Source organism: Taurulus bubalis (genome assembly GCF_910589615.1).
Source record: "Taurulus bubalis genome assembly, chromosome: 2".
Taxonomy (NCBI): Eukaryota; Metazoa; Chordata; class Actinopteri; order Perciformes; family Cottidae; genus Taurulus; species Taurulus bubalis.
In genome coordinates, this window is record NC_136590.1 from 38,554,969 (window position 1) to 38,573,013 (window position 18,045).

General features: G+C 42.5%; 1 protein-coding gene across 1 annotated transcript in view; it reads right to left on the reverse strand.

Moving 5' to 3' along the window:
- Positions 1-18,045, reverse strand: part of LOC306733213 (unconventional myosin-XVIIIa-like) — a gene marked incomplete at its 5' end in the record, with an annotated part of 60,851 nt that overhangs the window by 12,317 nt on the left and 30,489 nt on the right. Inside the window, 17 exons of the mRNA XM_079214419.1 lie at positions 459-596; positions 3,067-3,150; positions 3,684-3,800; positions 4,744-4,857; positions 5,086-5,232; positions 5,418-5,522; positions 5,915-6,025; positions 6,246-6,446; positions 6,591-6,714; positions 8,043-8,197; positions 8,357-8,484; positions 9,621-9,735; positions 9,933-10,052; positions 10,192-10,281; positions 10,479-10,622; positions 16,017-16,145; positions 17,603-17,668. Coding sequence (XP_079070545.1) covers positions 459-596; positions 3,067-3,150; positions 3,684-3,800; positions 4,744-4,857; positions 5,086-5,232; positions 5,418-5,522; positions 5,915-6,025; positions 6,246-6,446; positions 6,591-6,714; positions 8,043-8,197; positions 8,357-8,484; positions 9,621-9,735; positions 9,933-10,052; positions 10,192-10,281; positions 10,479-10,622; positions 16,017-16,145; positions 17,603-17,668 — 2,088 coding nt within the window. The remainder of the gene's footprint in view (positions 1-458; positions 597-3,066; positions 3,151-3,683; positions 3,801-4,743; positions 4,858-5,085; positions 5,233-5,417; positions 5,523-5,914; positions 6,026-6,245; positions 6,447-6,590; positions 6,715-8,042; positions 8,198-8,356; positions 8,485-9,620; positions 9,736-9,932; positions 10,053-10,191; positions 10,282-10,478; positions 10,623-16,016; positions 16,146-17,602; positions 17,669-18,045) is intronic.

Sequence of the window (18,045 nt, forward strand, 5' to 3'; positions counted from 1 at the left end):
AAAATAATTGAAAACCCACAATCATCCAAAAACCATTTAGGTTTATTTGTCTTTCGTAACAAAACCATGTCCTCGGTATGGCCACCTGTCAATATACAGGTTGAAAAAATGTGATTCAAATTTTGATTTGAAATTAGGACTCATGGCAAAAACAAACTGAAACAATAAATAGTTATCCCTATAAAGCTGCATTATACAAGATTGGGTGCTTGTGACCCCAATATATTGGTATTTCCAAAAAGCACTAATTCAATTAGAAACAGAAAATTAGAAACAGAAAACAATTATATGAAGTAGTTAAGATAATTAGGAGTTCAATTTTTTTTAACCAGCGACCCCAAGATATAGAGCTGTGAAAGGGATCATACCTCAATGTTCTATCATCTCTAGCTCTTGATTACTACAACAAAGATGTCAAACTTACGTTTCTAGGTTCACAAAGGGCGTCTTTGTCTCACCTCCAAGCGCTTGATCTGTGTCCTCTCGTACTCCAGCTTGGTCTCCAGCTCACGGATCTTGGCCTCCTGACGGCACACAAGAGACTTTTCCACCATGGACTGTTCTTGGAACTCTAGCTGGCTCTGCAGCGAAAGAAGCTGGAGGAGACACACACACACACACACGTAAACACACACAATTACTCCCTAGGGACTAGCGCTGACACACCTCCCTCTTGATCTCAGCATTTCCACTTCCTCTTAAGTAAGGTCTTGGGAATAATTTGCATACTGGAGCCATGTGTATGTATTAAAACTAAATGAATGTTCACTTTTTTGACCTTTTTTTTGTTGCACACATTTAATCCATCCTGGTACATGTAAATAAGGTGCATTCAGCCTGAATAATGAGCTTGAGATAAGCCCCCCCCAATCTTAGCACAAATGGTCAATAGAAGAGCTCGGGGTTCAGGGCTGAGTAGCACCGAGTCACAGTAATTTCACAGGCTTTGGGATAGAGCACAGCTTCATGCAAAGCACGTTTGTTCCATCTAAATCGTTTTCTCATGACTGATAAAAGGAGGAAAGATACGTCACAACAAAACCAGCTCAAAAGGCTGTACCTAATGGGGGACTTTGCATCTGAGACACGGAGGATTTGAAGTTTCCCTTTTGATATTACTAAAGACGCTAGATCCCCCTCCTACTGGGGATGAGATAACCTCTTCAAGGTCAAATGCTTTAGATGGCTATTGCCGCCTTTTCTGGCAGGTTTTTAACAATGCCTTACAGCCTGCTGTGTGTCTCTAATTTGGCCAAAAGTATTCTGATGGGTGGGCTTTGCATAGAACTAAGTGGACCAAAGCTTTGGCATGCGAATAGCTTAATCTAATAGAAGCGTGGTCTGCTGTTAGTCGGTGGCAAGAGCTCAATTGTGTCCTTTAGTGGAATTATATTTAAACACATTCTCTTCCAAGGCAGGTGGTTTAAATTGTTTAGAAACTGCATGTCAACACTTAAAAAGAAGACGCCTTCTGAGAGTGTTGTCAATCCGAGCCTGAGCGTGTGTAATGTGCAGGCAAACAAAGAGCTAGATTGCCATATTCTAGGTAAATTCAGCTATTCTAGGTAAATTCAGCAATGACGAAATTCATTTTGGAAACAAAAGCGTCAACATAGGAATTGAGCATTCATTAATGCGTGACACATATAACATGTTAGAGGTCATCCTCTGAAAAAACACTGTTATTATACAAGCACTATTATTATGAAAGCACTATTATCAACGTAGGCCGAATCAGGTGCATTAACCTTTTTACCACATGAGTACATATTTATGCTGAGCCTCAAATCATTTAGCTGACGACTCGAGCACAGAATACAACGACTAAACCAATCGGCCCAGAAACGTGCTGGCGAGGAGTATGACCGCCATGTTATTCAAATACTAAGCTTTTAAAGAGTGAGCTGTAAGCCAGTTGTGCAGTATGCTAACACGCTCACAAAGAACATGTCGTTTAGCAGGTTAAATGTTTACCAAAGGGCCGTGTTAGCATGCTAACAGTTGCATGTCAGCGCTAAACACAAAGTGAGGCAAATGGGAATGTTGCAGGATCACTATTTGACCTGATGATGTTGCTGAATGAGGAATTAATGGAGCTCTTGTAACCGTTATATGAAAGAATATGTCATGGCAATCCAACTATTAGATTCTTAAGACACATTTCACTCTGAACCACAAATGTCAACCTCAAATCTCGGGGTCGTGCGGGGACTGGTTAGCCTGCAGGTGGGATCACGCATGCTGATATCAGTTCTTTGTACGCAGGAGAACACTCTGCGCTCACCTCGATTCTGATAATATATATAAAAAGCACATAACTACAGCCTTTACTCATGCGAGAGCTTAAGTGATTTAGAGGCCAGTGCAGAAAACGTTGTACTGTGAGTACGTCATTGTACTAGGAATGACACACAAATGAATGTCTCAGGGCCACTCGTCTCTTCACGGTGGTGTTTGAGCGTGCAAGGCAGCGAGCAAATACAAAAGTCATAGGGCAGCAGCTTGACATTTCCGTGTATGACTCAGCTGTGTGCATCTGTTGTGAGGGACTGTTCTTGTGTTTTTCCATTCTATTGTATACAATAGAACAGTACAGTCGTAAGGTTTTGCTGGTTTTTCTGTCCAATTCCTTTATCATCAATAATAAAGACATCCGACGATGTTCCCTACTGCCACCGTGGCAGACCAAAAACACCAGCGATGAGAGATATCGCTGAGATAGAAGCTGCTGACCGAGTTGATAGAGAATCGTAGAAAGGAACCGGAATGAGTGCTTTCATTGTATCAATTGGTTAAACCATGGTGACAATCTGCCGACTTTATGTACATGACTCTTTCTTTAAGTATGAGGACCTAGAGGCAAAAAAGAACAATTTCTTTCCTTGACTTTAAATCGTTGCTGATTCCGACTATTTAAAGGCAAATTGCAATGCAATTTTTTTAGAAGAAAGCTGCCACAGAAACGTATCGTTTTTAGTTTTTTTTCACAATAATCAGAGACAGGTGTTGAGGCAGCGGGTGGGTTCCTGGCAGGCGGCTGTAGTGCTTTTGAATACTTCCTTGTACCTTTTCTTGGATCTCTTGCTTCTGCTTTGTGGCCTCTTCCAGCTGGGCATGCAGGTCACTGATCTGGTTCAAGTCCCTGGCAGACTAGTGCAAACACACACACACACACAAAGTTAATAGTCACAGAATTAGGATATTTGTGTGTGAGAGAGGGAGGTTTGTGTCAATGTACGTTTCAATTATAAAATAATAAAAGATTGCTTTTAACGTAAATGGTAAAGGAATAGTTCTTCTAAGGTTATACTTCTGTGCCAAATCATTTGTCATGTGATCTGCTGCAGAACAGCTTGCATCGCACTGACTGCAGAGTGCCCACTGTGTTTAGAGGGGAACATGTCCTCCAAACCGCAAAGCCACTCTACTTAAACAGGCAGAAAAGAACAGAATGTTAATGTCGAAGTCAAAGACGGTACACCACAACTTCTCAATTAAAATTGAGAAGTTTTACGCCGTTTGTGTAATTGTACTGAATAACTGCCTGTTATCTGTGCATATGACAATACAAATATATTGAATCTTGTTTTGGTCTGATTTTGGTTGGAGCATTGATAACAAAAGGAATTCATATTTTCATGGCTCTCAAACTGCTCACCGAGGTGTTAGGCATGTCGGGTTACCTGGGCAACTGCAGCTTTGTGTTTCTTCATCAGCTCATTCATGTCCTCCTGATCCTCCTCCATACGAGACTGCAGGTCATTCTTCTCTCTCTGCAGACGGCTGACCTGCTCCTCCAACTGCAAGACAAAATGAGGAGGAGGTAACGCGCACATTTTAGTCTAGAATGACAGGGCTTATTCATGAGCTATTGAATATGATAAATGGTCATTAGCTGGCCAGGCCGCGGCAGTCCTGAAATCTCAGCTGATGGGAGTGAAACGCAATCTGGACGGGCGTTCTTGGCTGAGGGATGAGACCAATTGGAGATAATCAATTGGCTCATTTAGGCAGGGAAAAGTGCAGCCAGTGCAGCATATTGGCGATGTCCTGTTTAGAGTTCATCCTCTGTGTTCGGGGGTGGTGGAGGGGGCGGACTCAGACCCTCAATATGCATTCTCTAATCTGAGACATTTACAAGACCTTGCCTTGCCATAAATGCAGCAATTAACAAGCAAAGCACCGGCACACAGCACTCCGTGTGTGCCATCCCCAGAGACACAAACATCCTGAGTCTACGAGTCTGACATGCAGCCAGTACTCTCATGAGACAGCCATTAATGAGCAGATGGAGCGAGGGAAAAAAGAAAAAAAAAATTCAACAAAGCTTATTTATCCATTAGAGCAAAAACGTTGAAATCAGATATAAGCCAAAGGGCATTTACTATTTGAATATCCCACCAAGGATTTATGATGCACGCATATTAATGTTCAGTGCATTTGGAAAGCTTGGGAGGCAAAGGCCCTCCATTAATTAAACATCATTGGTTGTTTTGCTCACCAAAAGAAGGGTATAGAAACATTAACATAAACTATTTTTTCTTTTTTTAAGTCAGGAAAAAAATCTGTTTCCGCATTGCGAGATGAAAAAGGGTGGGTCTATTACATTAAATATGTTAAAATATACACACTATTGATTATTCACACACACAAAAAAAAGCACATGCATAACTAATTAGCCTACTGGAGTGAATAATTGGACCTTAATGTGTGCAGTTCCACTCTACAGATGTGAAAACTCACCGACATCTTAGCTTTGACCACATCCTCCATTTGGATATGCAAGTCCTCCATTTCCAGCTCCATGCTCTTTCGAGCCTTCACTGCTGCCGCTGAAGTGAACTCTGACTCCTCCAGCTGTGAGAAACAGGAGGAAGGAAAAGGTACCCGCGAGGAGGTGAGGGACAAACATTAGAGGGCCAAGATCAAGGAGCTATCTCGGATATTGCAGAGGAATGAGGATTTATCAACCTGGGCGTAATTATACCCTGAGACCAGACCAATTTCAAAAAGTGTACGTGTGTGGTTTTTTTTGTTTTTTTTATCAATATGAGACACAATAAAGTGTTCAACAGGAAGACCTACTTGATTTTTAAGCTGGGCGATCTCCCTCTTGCTCGGGGCGTTACTCTTCAAGTGGTCCAGCATTATCTGCGCATCAGCCAGAAGGACTTTGGTTCTCTTCAGGTCTTTCTTCAGCCTCTTCTCTGTCTCCACATCTCTCTGGCTCACCTGAATCACAAAACACACCTTTCTAGCCAGTATTGTTAGGAACTCTCTGTTTTTCTATCCGCCCTCTAAGTCCCACAGCACCTCTCCAGACTCCAAAGCAGTTTTCTTTCCCATCAAAAAACTGAAGTGGCGCACACTAAATCGCGCACACTTATCAGAGACTAGAGGCGGAGTGATGGAGGTACCTGGTCCTGGGCGCTCAGCAGTTTGGACTCCAGCTCTCGTCTCTCACGCAAGACTTTCTGCTTGTCTTCATACTCCTCTTCCAGCTGCACCTCCATCTGTTTCAGCTGCAGGACACGGGAACAGAGTGTCAGGATGCACAAACAGATGATCAGAGATAAACAAAGTCAGACAGAACACACCATCGACCATCCTGTTCGACATGGCTGCTCTCGCACATCAAAGACAAATGGACCCCCAAATGTTGTCCTTCAAAATTATTATGTGTATACATTCTACTAATGAATACAGCATATTTGTAAGTAGGACAACCAACATAAACTTAAAATAACTTAAGTTGCATGGCTCTGTAAGTACAATGAATTTCAACACACGTTTGTGATTACAAATGTGTTCCTCAGTGCCGCTTCAGTGCCTTGGCCAGGCCTGATCAATTGTCAGTTCGAGGTAGAGAGGCTATGTATACTCATGTGTGTGAGTGAGAATGAGCAGCACCCACCTTCTTACTGCATGAATGTCTGATCTCCTCCACCTCTTCATCCTTACTCTCAATATCTTTAGAGTGGGTCTGCCGCTGCCGCTCCATCTCCATCTCAAGCCGCAGCTTAGCCTGAGTGCATGACGAGGAAAAGAAAGAAACAAAAAACAAAAGAAATGAAAAAGAACAAAATTGGATTTTTACCATCCGTCACAAATGAGAGGCTCTAACTAAATGATTTCTGAAATAAACATGTTGGTACTGTTGAAGCCAGTTTTTGGAGAATAGCATGATATAAGCAGCTTTTAACAATACAAACTCAAGTATTTCACCATACTGCATCCCCCTCTACCTGCTCCAGCATCTGGATGCTTCCAGCCTGTTCGTCCAGCTCCTCCTCCTGGTCTTTCACCTTGGCCTCAAGGTCACGAAGTTGCTTCTTGACCTTGGCCAGCGAGGCTTCATCCTTCAACTCCTGCGAGGAGAGATCCTGTAGCTCTGCCTCCAGCTGCTGCACCTTCATATTCGCTGCGCACAATTCAATGTCCTTGTCCTACAGGTGGAAGACATAGATTAAAATGCACATCTGGACCAGCCCAGTTATATCAAATAGAGAGCGGAGAGATCAGACATGTAGTCCCTGAGAGAGAACATCCGAACATGTTTGAAGTGTGTAGTGTAGTGTAAAGGGGCTTACCTGCAGCTGCTGGCGGAGGTTAAACATCTCACCAGTCATTAAGTCTTTCTCTCGAGCCAGCTTCTCCCTCTGGCTCCTTTCTCTTTGTACCTCAGCCTGAGCCTGGTTCTGCTCCAGGTCAAATCTGGAACACACACGCACGCACGAATATACCTCTGAGACTAGAAATCCAAAGGGCTATAAAGTTGAGCATAATAGTAAACTGTATATCTGTAATTACACAAAGTGCCAATTGGGCGGTAACCTCTGGTTCTAAAAAGTGACGGCAATACTTAAGTAGCTTAAACTTGCATTATTTCTAATAGCCAATAGGGGGCGTCTCTTTAGGTTGTAAAAGTAAGTCTGATCGTGTAAAAGTCCATGAGAAAATGACCCAACTTCTCACTTGTTTTGTAATCTCGGTAGACGTTGTAAACAGGCGTTTATGGTCTCCATTGCTAGTTCAAAAACATCTTTAATACAGCATGATGTTCATCTAGTAAATAATGGTCCCATTTAGAGTCAAATAGACGATAAAGTAGGGTATGCTTTAGGGCGTGGCTACCATGTGAATGACGATCTGGGAGTTGAACGTTTTTTCATCTTAAAACTTTACTCCCTTTCTCACTGGGTTTTCAGTTCATGAAAGTTAGTTGTAACAATTTGGTTGCCTCGAAATGTCTTGTTCAAAGCCCGATTGTCGTGTCACTTCTGGTTGCAAAAAGATGGCAACAGCCAAAATGCCAAAATCAAGGCTTCAAAACGGCAGTCCACAAACCAATCGGTGAAGTCACCTAATTCTAATATACATACAATATACGTTCGAACATACAGTCTATGTAACCAATTCGCAGATGGCTACAGGAGAGTAAAACTGGGACATCAAGTCATTTGTCATCATAAATTGTCGCTCAATATCAAACCCCTTTTGAGCCCATGAGGCTATCCTGAACAAAGAGCCCAACAACAGTTCAGCTCTACCTCTATTTCAGGCTCAACTGTTGTCCTCTTCCGTTAGCAATCAATTTACAATTGGCTTGTAATAATGTGCAAAATGTTTTCTTCAGTTGTCTGGGATAGAAACACTTATGGTTAGTGAACTTAACAGCTAAGTGTTTCATGCTGTCAGCTCGTTGTAATTCCCTGTTTTTCCTCTCTGAAGCGTAGCTGAAAATAATTTCACCCACAGAGCATCTTCAATTAGCCACAGGGGAGAGATCACATTCTGCCACAGCGGTAGCTTCTCAAGTGCTTAAAGTCTGAGTCATTTTCTCAGCTAATGCAATTCCACAGATTACAGAACATCTCAGTCAAATTAAAGAAAACGTTAGTGTTCTGCCGGGTGGGTCAGCGTGTCTGCGCCTGGCCTTTCAAGGAGAAAAGAGCAATATGTTCTCTGTAATTTATGTTTATGAAAGAAAAAGAAAGAAGGACAGACAGACAGACTAGCCAGACAGAGAAACTGTTACTGACTTCCTCTGTTTCTTCTCCAGATCATGGTTGCGACTATGCAGGCCCTCCAGGTGAAGTTTGGTGTCCTGCAGCTCTGCCGTCAGTTTCTGGCACTTCTTCTTCAGCTGCTGCACAGAGCGCTGCACATCCTCATTATCTGTCTGCAAATCAGCCAGCTGCAACACACACACACACACACACACACACTTATTATTTTGAGATAGTTAAATGCATATCACATTTATATAACTGGCAAGAAGTGTGTGGGAACCAAACATTCAAACTTCAATTGTTTAAGGATTTAGGATTATAAACTTATTATAAAAGTTTCTTGCCCTTCTCTCGAGATGTCTTTTGCTCTGCTGCTCTGTGTCCAACATCTCATCAAACTCCTGATGGAGTTTCTTTTTGGTGAAGTCCATTTCACGAATGGCTCGGTTGTATTTTATCCGCCACTCGCCTCCTGAGGGGAAGACATGCAATTCATAAAATGTCTGTGTGACATTTGGGTGTCTCCAGCCTTTGATGCAGGTCTAGCAGGGTATACAGACGGAAAAGGCTCAAAAGCTCAGTGATGATGGATGCTGTGGATTACGGAGTACACTGCACTGGCTGTGATGGTTATCAGATTCTAGAAAAGAAATAATATAATATTTCAGAAAAATAAAACGCCTTTCATCAAATCCCGACCTTTTAAGGTCAAAGAATTCGACAGGAAACTACAAAACAGCCTCTTTGTTTCAGCTCTAATCTTGGATAAACCTAGGGTAAGAATTCAGAGCACACCACACTAGTAGTTAGAGTAGGACATGTCTAAGTGGCACTTTCCACAGTTCTTAGCCGACCCTAATTCTGAAGCTGTCAGAGGCTATCAGAACCATAACAGCGGCCAGTCAGATATTCAGGTTCAGGTTCATTTCCAAGCCTTATCATTTTAGAGGCTGTCCATTTCTCCTTCACGTACCAACACCGGCTCCTCCATCAGTGCTGCTCATTAGCATATATATAGCATAATGACAACTTGCAGGGCCACCGGCTCTGATCCCAACGATTATTTTCTCATTCATCTAAGAATTCTGATGTGCTCTGTAATGGCTTGTCTGCCGAGGTGGGTTGAAGGGGGGTGGAAACGCAGAGCGAGGGGAAAAAAGTCTCATGGACAATATGCTCTCAGTGGGGACTCTCTTTCACAGCAGGTGCAGACCAATCAGCAACAGGCATTGGTTGTATGCCTGGGAGCGAACATCTTAATCCCCTAGCGGTAAATCCCAAATTTGGGAAATATACTTAATAGCATTATGCGAGATGTGACCAAGTCTCGCTGCCATGTCTCCCGCTGAAACAGACGAACAAAGCCGCTAATTCCCGCAGCTACAATTAGTATAAGGGAGATTTTTTTTAAGTGTGCACGTAACGCCTGTATGAGCGCACAGTAAATTATGCTTCTGCCCTGAGCGGACATGGCCATTAGGCAGGTCTTGGCAAGCTGCTGCCAATGTCACAAGGACCAATTAATTATGGAATTGAAAACGAATGTTTAAAAACGCTGATGACCAAGATTGTGATTCCAAAGAGAGAGAAAACGTGTTTCTTCCTCACCAGCATCGTCGTCGTCATCCATCTCGCCGTTGAGGTCTGACGTTTTCATGAGCCGAGCTTCCATCACCTCCATCTCTTGTGATTCTAATTGTTTCTTCATGCCGTCAAACTTGGCCTGGAATGCACACATTCGTACACCAATCAAAATAAATCACACTGACATTGGAATTTATTTGAAATATTACAATGTGTGTGTGTGTGTGTGTGTGTGTGTGTGTGTGTGTGTGTGTGTGTGTGTGTGTGTGTGTGTGTGTGTGTGTGTGTGTGTGTGTGTGTGTGTGTGTGTGTGTGTGTGTGTGTGTGTGTGTGTGCCTGCAGATCCTTCATGTCCTTCTCGAGGCGGAGTCTCTCTGAAGTCTCTGTCTCCAGCAACTGGGATGCTGACTCACTGGTGCTTCTCTCATCAGCCAGTTCTACCACCAAGTCTGAGATCTGGACAAAAAAAAACACACACACACAAAATGACAAAATACTCGCCACCATTCTTTGAGTAAGAAATGAAAAGAGTATAACACCGCCGATCTGAAACAAAGTCTTCCCAGCATGCATTGCCATAGGTAAAGAGACCCACCCTGCTCTCTAATCGATCTGTGTTCAGTCTCAGCTCATTCCGCTCTTTCTCCACTTTCTCCAGCTTCGATTTCTGCTGCTGTATCTCCTCCTGGGGAACAGAATGTATCCTGGTTACATGTAATGTTACGGGTAGAACTGTGAAATATTAAGTGTTACAAGAGACATCGAATAACAGAAAGTTCCATGCTGCAGTGGCAGGCAGTGAAACATTAAAGGGGACCATCGCCTGTCTGACTGGAAGGGATCTATCGGGTTGGGGTGCATCATACAGAAAGGCCTCCTCACGTCTTTGCCTCGCATCTGCTCCTCGGTGAGCTGGACCTTAATGAGGGGCTGGACTGTGGTGAAGAGCTTCCACCATGGCCAGTCCTTCACGCCGCGGTTCTTCTTGATGTTTTTCTGGAGGCAATGGATCGCTAGATCCTGAATCTAAAAACACACATACGGAGAAGCAGTCATCAAACAGGAGCACGGCTGGGGAAAACACGGCTGGGTTTTTGTAGTGCAGTGGTTCTAAACTAAAAAACATCTATTTTTCTTTTAAAAAACAATATGTTGTGTTACTTCATCCGAGGGAGCGTTAGCTAGCGGTGGAATGGTTGTCTCTACCTGATGTGTTGGGATTGGCGGCCCAGTGGTTGAGCATAGCTGGTGTAGTGTATATACACACACATAGAGATACACAGATTGAGTCGATGGTCGTGTAATATTAATGTAATTACTTGTAGGTCATCTGTAAATTGATCTTTCGATACAAACAAGTGCTTCGTAATTAAGACAAAAGAGATAGTACAAGCTTTACTGCTGCAATTTGTGCAGTACATGGTGTTAAATGCAGTGTATGGGAAGAGATAATGTAATGGACAGATATCACAGGGTGGCAGTGTCCAGGGGGCAATGAAACAGTGCCAGAAAATAAGGAAAATCTTAATTACCCAGTGGAATAAATGTCTTCCCGAGCTCATCTATTGTTGCCATATCATCCTTGCCACCGATGAACAATATTTTAAAAACATTTCACTCCTCATTCTTATGCTATATTGCCTGTGTATGGGCTCCCGCAGCTAACCCGGGACTTGCCAGCCTCCTCTGGAGAGTTTCTGCAGAGTGTGTTCCAAGGCTGGAAGCAAATTTTTTGATTAATTAAATCAAACATTTTGGCAGCTAATTCCAAGTATTACACGATTTCCATGCTGCTTATGCATGAGGCTCTCCAGCAGCAGCAGATTATGGGCAAACCCAATTAGAGCAACGCAATACTCAGCATCAGGTACATTTCGCCCTGAAGGTACTCGCTATGACCAATTAGGATTTGTCACACAGTGAAAGCCTTAACATGGAGCAAAATGCAGCTCATCTCTGACAGAAGATTTAAACAGGTCTCACTTGTCATATTTAGTCTAAACTGAATAGAAAACAAACAAACGGTTATACTACATGAACGCCGTGGATAAACGTGTTGCTATTCACATACCATTAAGAGGGTGTGACAGCTGTGAGACGTGAGGGATGTGAATTAGGCTCCTCAGCCAAGATTATGACTAAAGTGTGTTTCTGTTCTCCTCCTCAAAAAAAAAAAAAATCTGTTCCAGTGTGTGTGCATGCATGCACATATGTCAGACATCTGACTACTGCTATATATATATATATATATATATATATATATATATATATATATATATATATATATATATATATATATATATATATATATATATATATATATATATATATATATATATATATATATATATATATATATATATATATATATATATATATATATATATATATATATACACACACACACACACATATATATATACATATATATACACACACATACACATATATACACACACACACACATACTGCAGCACCATTTCTGAAGCAAACACTTATAGGCTGAGTTTGAGGATTTCTTCAACGTGAAACAATGCCTTGCTAACCCTTCCGAAACCCGACCCAATCCCGGCCGACATCCCTGTCTTTAAGAGACTGTAGCGGGCTCAGTTTTAAAGCTAGAGGGAGGATAATGGTATCATGTGAAACTAGACAACCTACATTTAATGAATCTATTGGTGCCAACCATGCCATGCCAGCTTGTCAGGAAAGGGGCTGAACAACGCTGCAAAATTTGGCTACATTTGTGACAACTGGCATGGCAATTTATGAAGGGGTCCCTTGACCTTTAACCTCAAGATATCTGATTGAAAATAGGTGCTGTGGGTTGCCACAAGTTTTCATACAGTATTCATGAGCATTTTTTGCATGCAGTCGTATTCTGGTGTATTTGAATAGTTTTGCATACTAGGGTCCCTGAACATTGGGTATGATTGGAGAAACTTCTTCTATAAAATGACCTGTTGTGCCCCAGCCTCATGAAACTGTACAACCACAAACTAGATACCTTGGCCGTTCAGAGGATGTATGGGCTTCCTAGGTATATTGACAATGAGGGGACTTACTAAAACATGTAATGGGCACACACACTATATATAGAAACGCACCTTACATCAATGCAGAGCCAATCCATGCCTTTACAGGGGGAGGTATTCATGTTTGTGATGGATCTATGGGTTTGCCTGTTTCAAAGAAATGAGATATTCTCTATCCCTGTCTGATGAAGGTTTATATAATTCAGTGTGCAATGTTGCAAGGAGTAGGTGTATGAGTGTAGCTTATGATTGCTGCTTTACACAGATTTCAAAGCAAAACAAATTATAATAAAAATTGTTTGTAGGGTCCCTGAAGGACAAAACCCCTAATGCGACAAGTGCCTGCTGAGGCAAAATAACAGACTTTTAAAATGTCAGGTTGTCCCCTTGAGGAACAGTTGATGGTTGAAAGGGGAGGGGGGAGTAAAAACACAAGAAAAATTATGGTTTTGTCATTTAAATGTCACATGGGCTTGGCACAGCTTCACAAGGTTAACATGCCAGGGACTATCAATCAAGGGAACTGGTGACCGTCTGTCACATCCATATACATCAGCCAGCAAGTGTCGAAGAGGCTTCACTAGAACACATCCGCACTGCTCCAGAGGCACTGTATCATCTACTGTACCTGCTACAACTGAACACTTCAATCAGTGCAAGAGGTAATGGAGCCCTATCAATATTCACAAAGGGATGAAAGGGTAACAGCAAAGGCGCAAATGGGCGTTATTATGTGATGATTATTTCAAGATTGAACAGCAACACACTCTAAAGCACGGAGAGAAGAAAATCCCTCCACAGTCCTGCTTCTGTTCCATTAATCTGGTGTTGACTAATTTAATCAGGAATAATAGAAGCAGAATGAGATTCAGCGGGAAATCTTAGCCTTTCGGGTAATCATTGCAAGAAGAGAGGGTCTACCACACATGTAATAAATCCAGCATACTGTGGTTGCTTGAGCAGTAGGTGGAAAAAAAGGGGAAATCAAAGGGAAAGCAAACTAGACTTGGCACTGTTCCTCCCTTCTGGTTTTTCGACAGCACACATTTGCACATCTCCGCCTGACTGCAGAAACCGACCTAATAATGTTATGTATACCTTTAGAAGGCTTCATATGATAGAGCATTCCATTATTGAAAAGACTGGAGTTCGATAATGTGCATAATTGGACTATTCCAATGCAGTGAATACTTGCACCAAGCTGTGCCTGACACTGAATCAGATTGGGTTGCATGTTTAGAATATAGACTATATATAAGAAGTGAACGTGGTCTCATCCTCTTATTTGTGAGTTGCCACTATGAAACCTCGACTTGATCATTTTGGCCGTCTCCATCTTGTTTTTTTTGCAACCAGAAGAAACAAATGCTGAATGAGACATTTTTAGGTGACCAAAATGTTTCAATTAAGTGAAAACACACTGCGAAAGGGGAAATGGTTGCAAGACAATGATGCATACGACTTTAAGACCCGACAACGCCGTGGTAACGACCTGTCAATCACAAGGTGGCCACAGCCTAAAGCGTACACTCTATTTTACTCTAGAGGAGATCATAATGTACGAAATAATTTACTCTAAATTAGACCATAATTTACTAAATGAACATTGTGCTGTATAGAAGAAGACCTGAAACCAGCGATCAACGCATGTTTACAATGTTCCCGAGGTAATAAATCAACTTAGAAGAAGGGCCCTTTTCTCATCGACTTTTAAACAACCAGACTTCTTTTTACAACCGAGGAGTCAGCCCCTGCTGGCCATTGAAGAAAATGCACTTAACAACAAAAAGGCACTTAAGAATTGCCTTTATTTTTCCAAACAGGAGGATGCCCCTTTGTTTAGAAGCAAGACACAGCTCAGCCTGAATAGTTTTACCCAAATGTCCTATAAGTGATCTGTCATATTCTGATGTCATTATTATTTTTTTAACACTGTGGAAATGACTTAAAGGCCTGAATAACAAATTCATACGAATCCAACAACTGTGAAAAGGTTTTTTCTTGCAAATTTGATTTTTTTTTTTTTTTAAAGCCATACAAAAAACTAAGTGTTACGATAAGGTTATGTGCTGGACTATGTCTGGGCCCGGTGCAGCCACGAGGCGGACTTTGCTACTTTTGGACAGGACCAGACCCTATAGCCCGGACTTGGTAGAATCTGCTGCCACATCCAATCACATAATTGTATGTGACATTGAGTTTAAGCGCAATGAAATTACAATATATTATGAACTTATTTCTCTATTAAGGGTGTATTTGTGAGCGATAAGGGGCACATGGGGGCAGAGGGAAAAAAACTGCCTCTTTGCTAATGACTTTTGTAATTGCACAGTTGCCTAGCAATTTTTGAATGTTTCCTCGCTGTTGATTTACTTCTCCTTCTCGCAGATTATGAAGCACCAGGCTCTTAGCCTGCTTCACTGTGTGAATAATGACCTATGAACCTATTAAAGAAAATACATTCGCCTCTCTCGGTTCCCCATTTTCAACCAACATCCATTACTCAGTCTCGACTTATGGTAGAAACGGTAACAACAGAAGGGAGCTGGAAGTCCAGTAATACAAAAGGTCATATTGATTTAGCTCAATGCAAAGATGACAGTTTCATAGTTTTACTGGCATTATATATACACGATTTCTACTCACTAACAGCACGTCATACTGATGGAGAGCAGCGATGTTGATTTTGTTTCTGCTGGTTCATCACTAGCCAGCTGAAGCGGCACATTCACTTAAATAGTAATCCCAGAGAGGGAGAAGCTCTGTGGGAGTCCATACATCACAGGGGACATGTATGAGGTCCAGAGAGATGAACCCATCCCATGCTGGGAGAGAGATGGAAGATGGGTGGAGCAGATGGGTGTGTGAGTCAGCACTATGTTTGATGAGGCTGCACTCAAGGGGAGCAGTTTGTTAAAACGCAACAGAAATGGACGTGTCTCTTTCAAATATCCCCCTGGGAGAGCTGATTGGATGGATTACGGAACAGGAGGGAAGGGGTGAGGGCAACAGATTTAGATAACGCATTTATAATTGGCTGAAGATTTACAGCAGAGCCGGTTGGATCCAAAGAGCAGAGCAAACATGCACCAAAATGAGCTGTGAACAATGAACTCTCAACTCCTGGTGGAGTCCTATGGAACAAGGCCTCTGGGGCTCACATTCTCCACCTACTTAATAAAATAGTATAGCTATATTGACCTTGATTGATGGACCTTACTTTGTTCCCTTTTGCAAGTATCAAATGTATTTTTGCATTTGAAACTTGTCTCGCCAGATAAACGTGTGCTAGTTCAGTTTAAATGTCTACATCCTTGGTGTTTTTGGCTTTGCACTCATTTTAATAGAAGACTAAGCCGTTCTTCCCATGTGACGTCTTTCCTACCTTCCTCTTCTTGAAGGCTTGCCGTGCCAGGTAGCCCCTACAGGTAGCTTGGAACAGGGTGAGATTACACTTGGTCTGCTCATCCCTCTGCTCCTCCAGCTTGGCCAAGGTGCCGGCTCTGAAGAACAACTGGAACAAAACACATAACGCCAAATGAATATATTAGCGATGGATACAATTGGTAGGAGATTATGGAACGCTAATTTTAGCCAAGGGAAAATTGGATTTAGAGGGAGGACTTAAAAGCAAAATATAAACAGGACTGAGTTTAAAAAAAAGTAAATAAGTGCACTGAAGCAGTTAATCAATAGGAGGCAGTGTAATCCACGGACAAGTGAGTCTTATCCAAGTGGGAAAGCTGTGATTAAGTTATTATCTCGGACAATCAGCCTTGTCTGTTTCTAATCTAGGCCAAAGGTAAAACTCAGGTAAACAGCCGATATAAAGCAGATCACCCTGCGGCCTGTCTATACCTCAGAGGGATTACGCACTGTGAATGCATTCCAGATATGATGGCAGCGAGCTATTAAAATAGATGGATGAAGGACTGCTTCCACCCAAGGTCTCTCTGCACAGATCCCAATGCTTTATAAATGACCAAATCCATATGTGATTTGTTAACAAAGTCGAAGCTGGAAATGATCAAGCAACTTCAGGAGGAGAATTTGCGAACCAGAAGGAGGGAGCGATGCATTCCTTGACATCAGTGAATATGACTTTTAAAATTTCTTAGTGGGGGCTAGAGCAGGAGCTATTTGTCATCATCAGGCACCTGTAGTACTTTGTAAAAATGTCTTTGGCTGTGCCGTTTTTAGACACGTGGCCTTCTCTAATGGCTGTCAAAAGCTGTGATTCCGCTGCCGTCAGGTTACATGGGGGCTGGTGTAATTGGCATGCAAGTGAGCCAGGTTGCTAGGATGCCACAGCAATGCTTTGCGAATGGCCAACTGTGCTTGTCTACTTCTGAGTCCATTTCACACTCCAAAGTGTGGCTCCATGCGATGCCGCCTCTGAACCATTCTCCACTTGTGTGTTTTAAAAAGGAGCTCGGTGCAGCGCACATATCTGGGAGCACAAGTTCCACTGTTTTCTACATGATTATTCTCTTTGATTTCCTTCTTGGCTGATGGCCACTTTCCGGCTGATAGGATTAAACCTCAGTGTGCCAGGCAGTGTTTACTGTGATTTCTTTACAACGGTCATGGGGAAAAACAAAGAGGGCCATCAGTTGTGAGAATTTGCTCTAATGACCTGAAAAGAAAGAGAGAATTGCGGTCGGGCGGGGTGGAGAAATGTCTTTCGGGTTGCCACTGGCTACACGACTGAAAGAAGGGGAACGGATTGGCAACTTTCCAAAAAAGGATGACAAACAAACCTCAAGGAGGGACAGGTGTAATGAAAGACACACTCCCCCCCAGACAGTGAATGTCGTTTTAAGTAAAAAAATAAAAAGATGAAGAGAGCCTTGTACTCAAACTATGCGCTTAGAGCTTTCAGAGCAGCGAAATTGGCAGCGATTTACAGAAAAGGTTTACTCAATCATTTAAAAGCTGTTCAGTTGTTTGACTTGTGGTGGCATGACTTACCCTACTGAGACCCATGTGGTAGCTGCTCTTCTCCAAATCCAAGGACTCCAGTAGCTCCTCCACAGCCTGGGCGAAGGCACACATGTACACAAACACACACACACACACACACACACACTTAGTCTTTCAACTGCTGCATCCAGTGGGAACTTCTACTGACACCGCAACACTTCAGTAGACCACAGCTCCCCTAAATTGCCATGCTGAACAAATGGTAGAGTGCAGCCCCCCCGCTCCCCTCCCCCTCTTCTCTCACATCCATTCCCGACTGGATTTCTGTTTTGAAAGTCAGTAAGCACAGGAAAAGTTTGACTCCTCAGAACCTCACAACCACAAAGCAATTACAACTTGTCACCCTCATAATCCACCTGCTCCTGGCATAATCCTCACAACCCCCCCACACCTATGGTCTGGGCCCTCTTGCAGCTTTGAACCCACAAAGC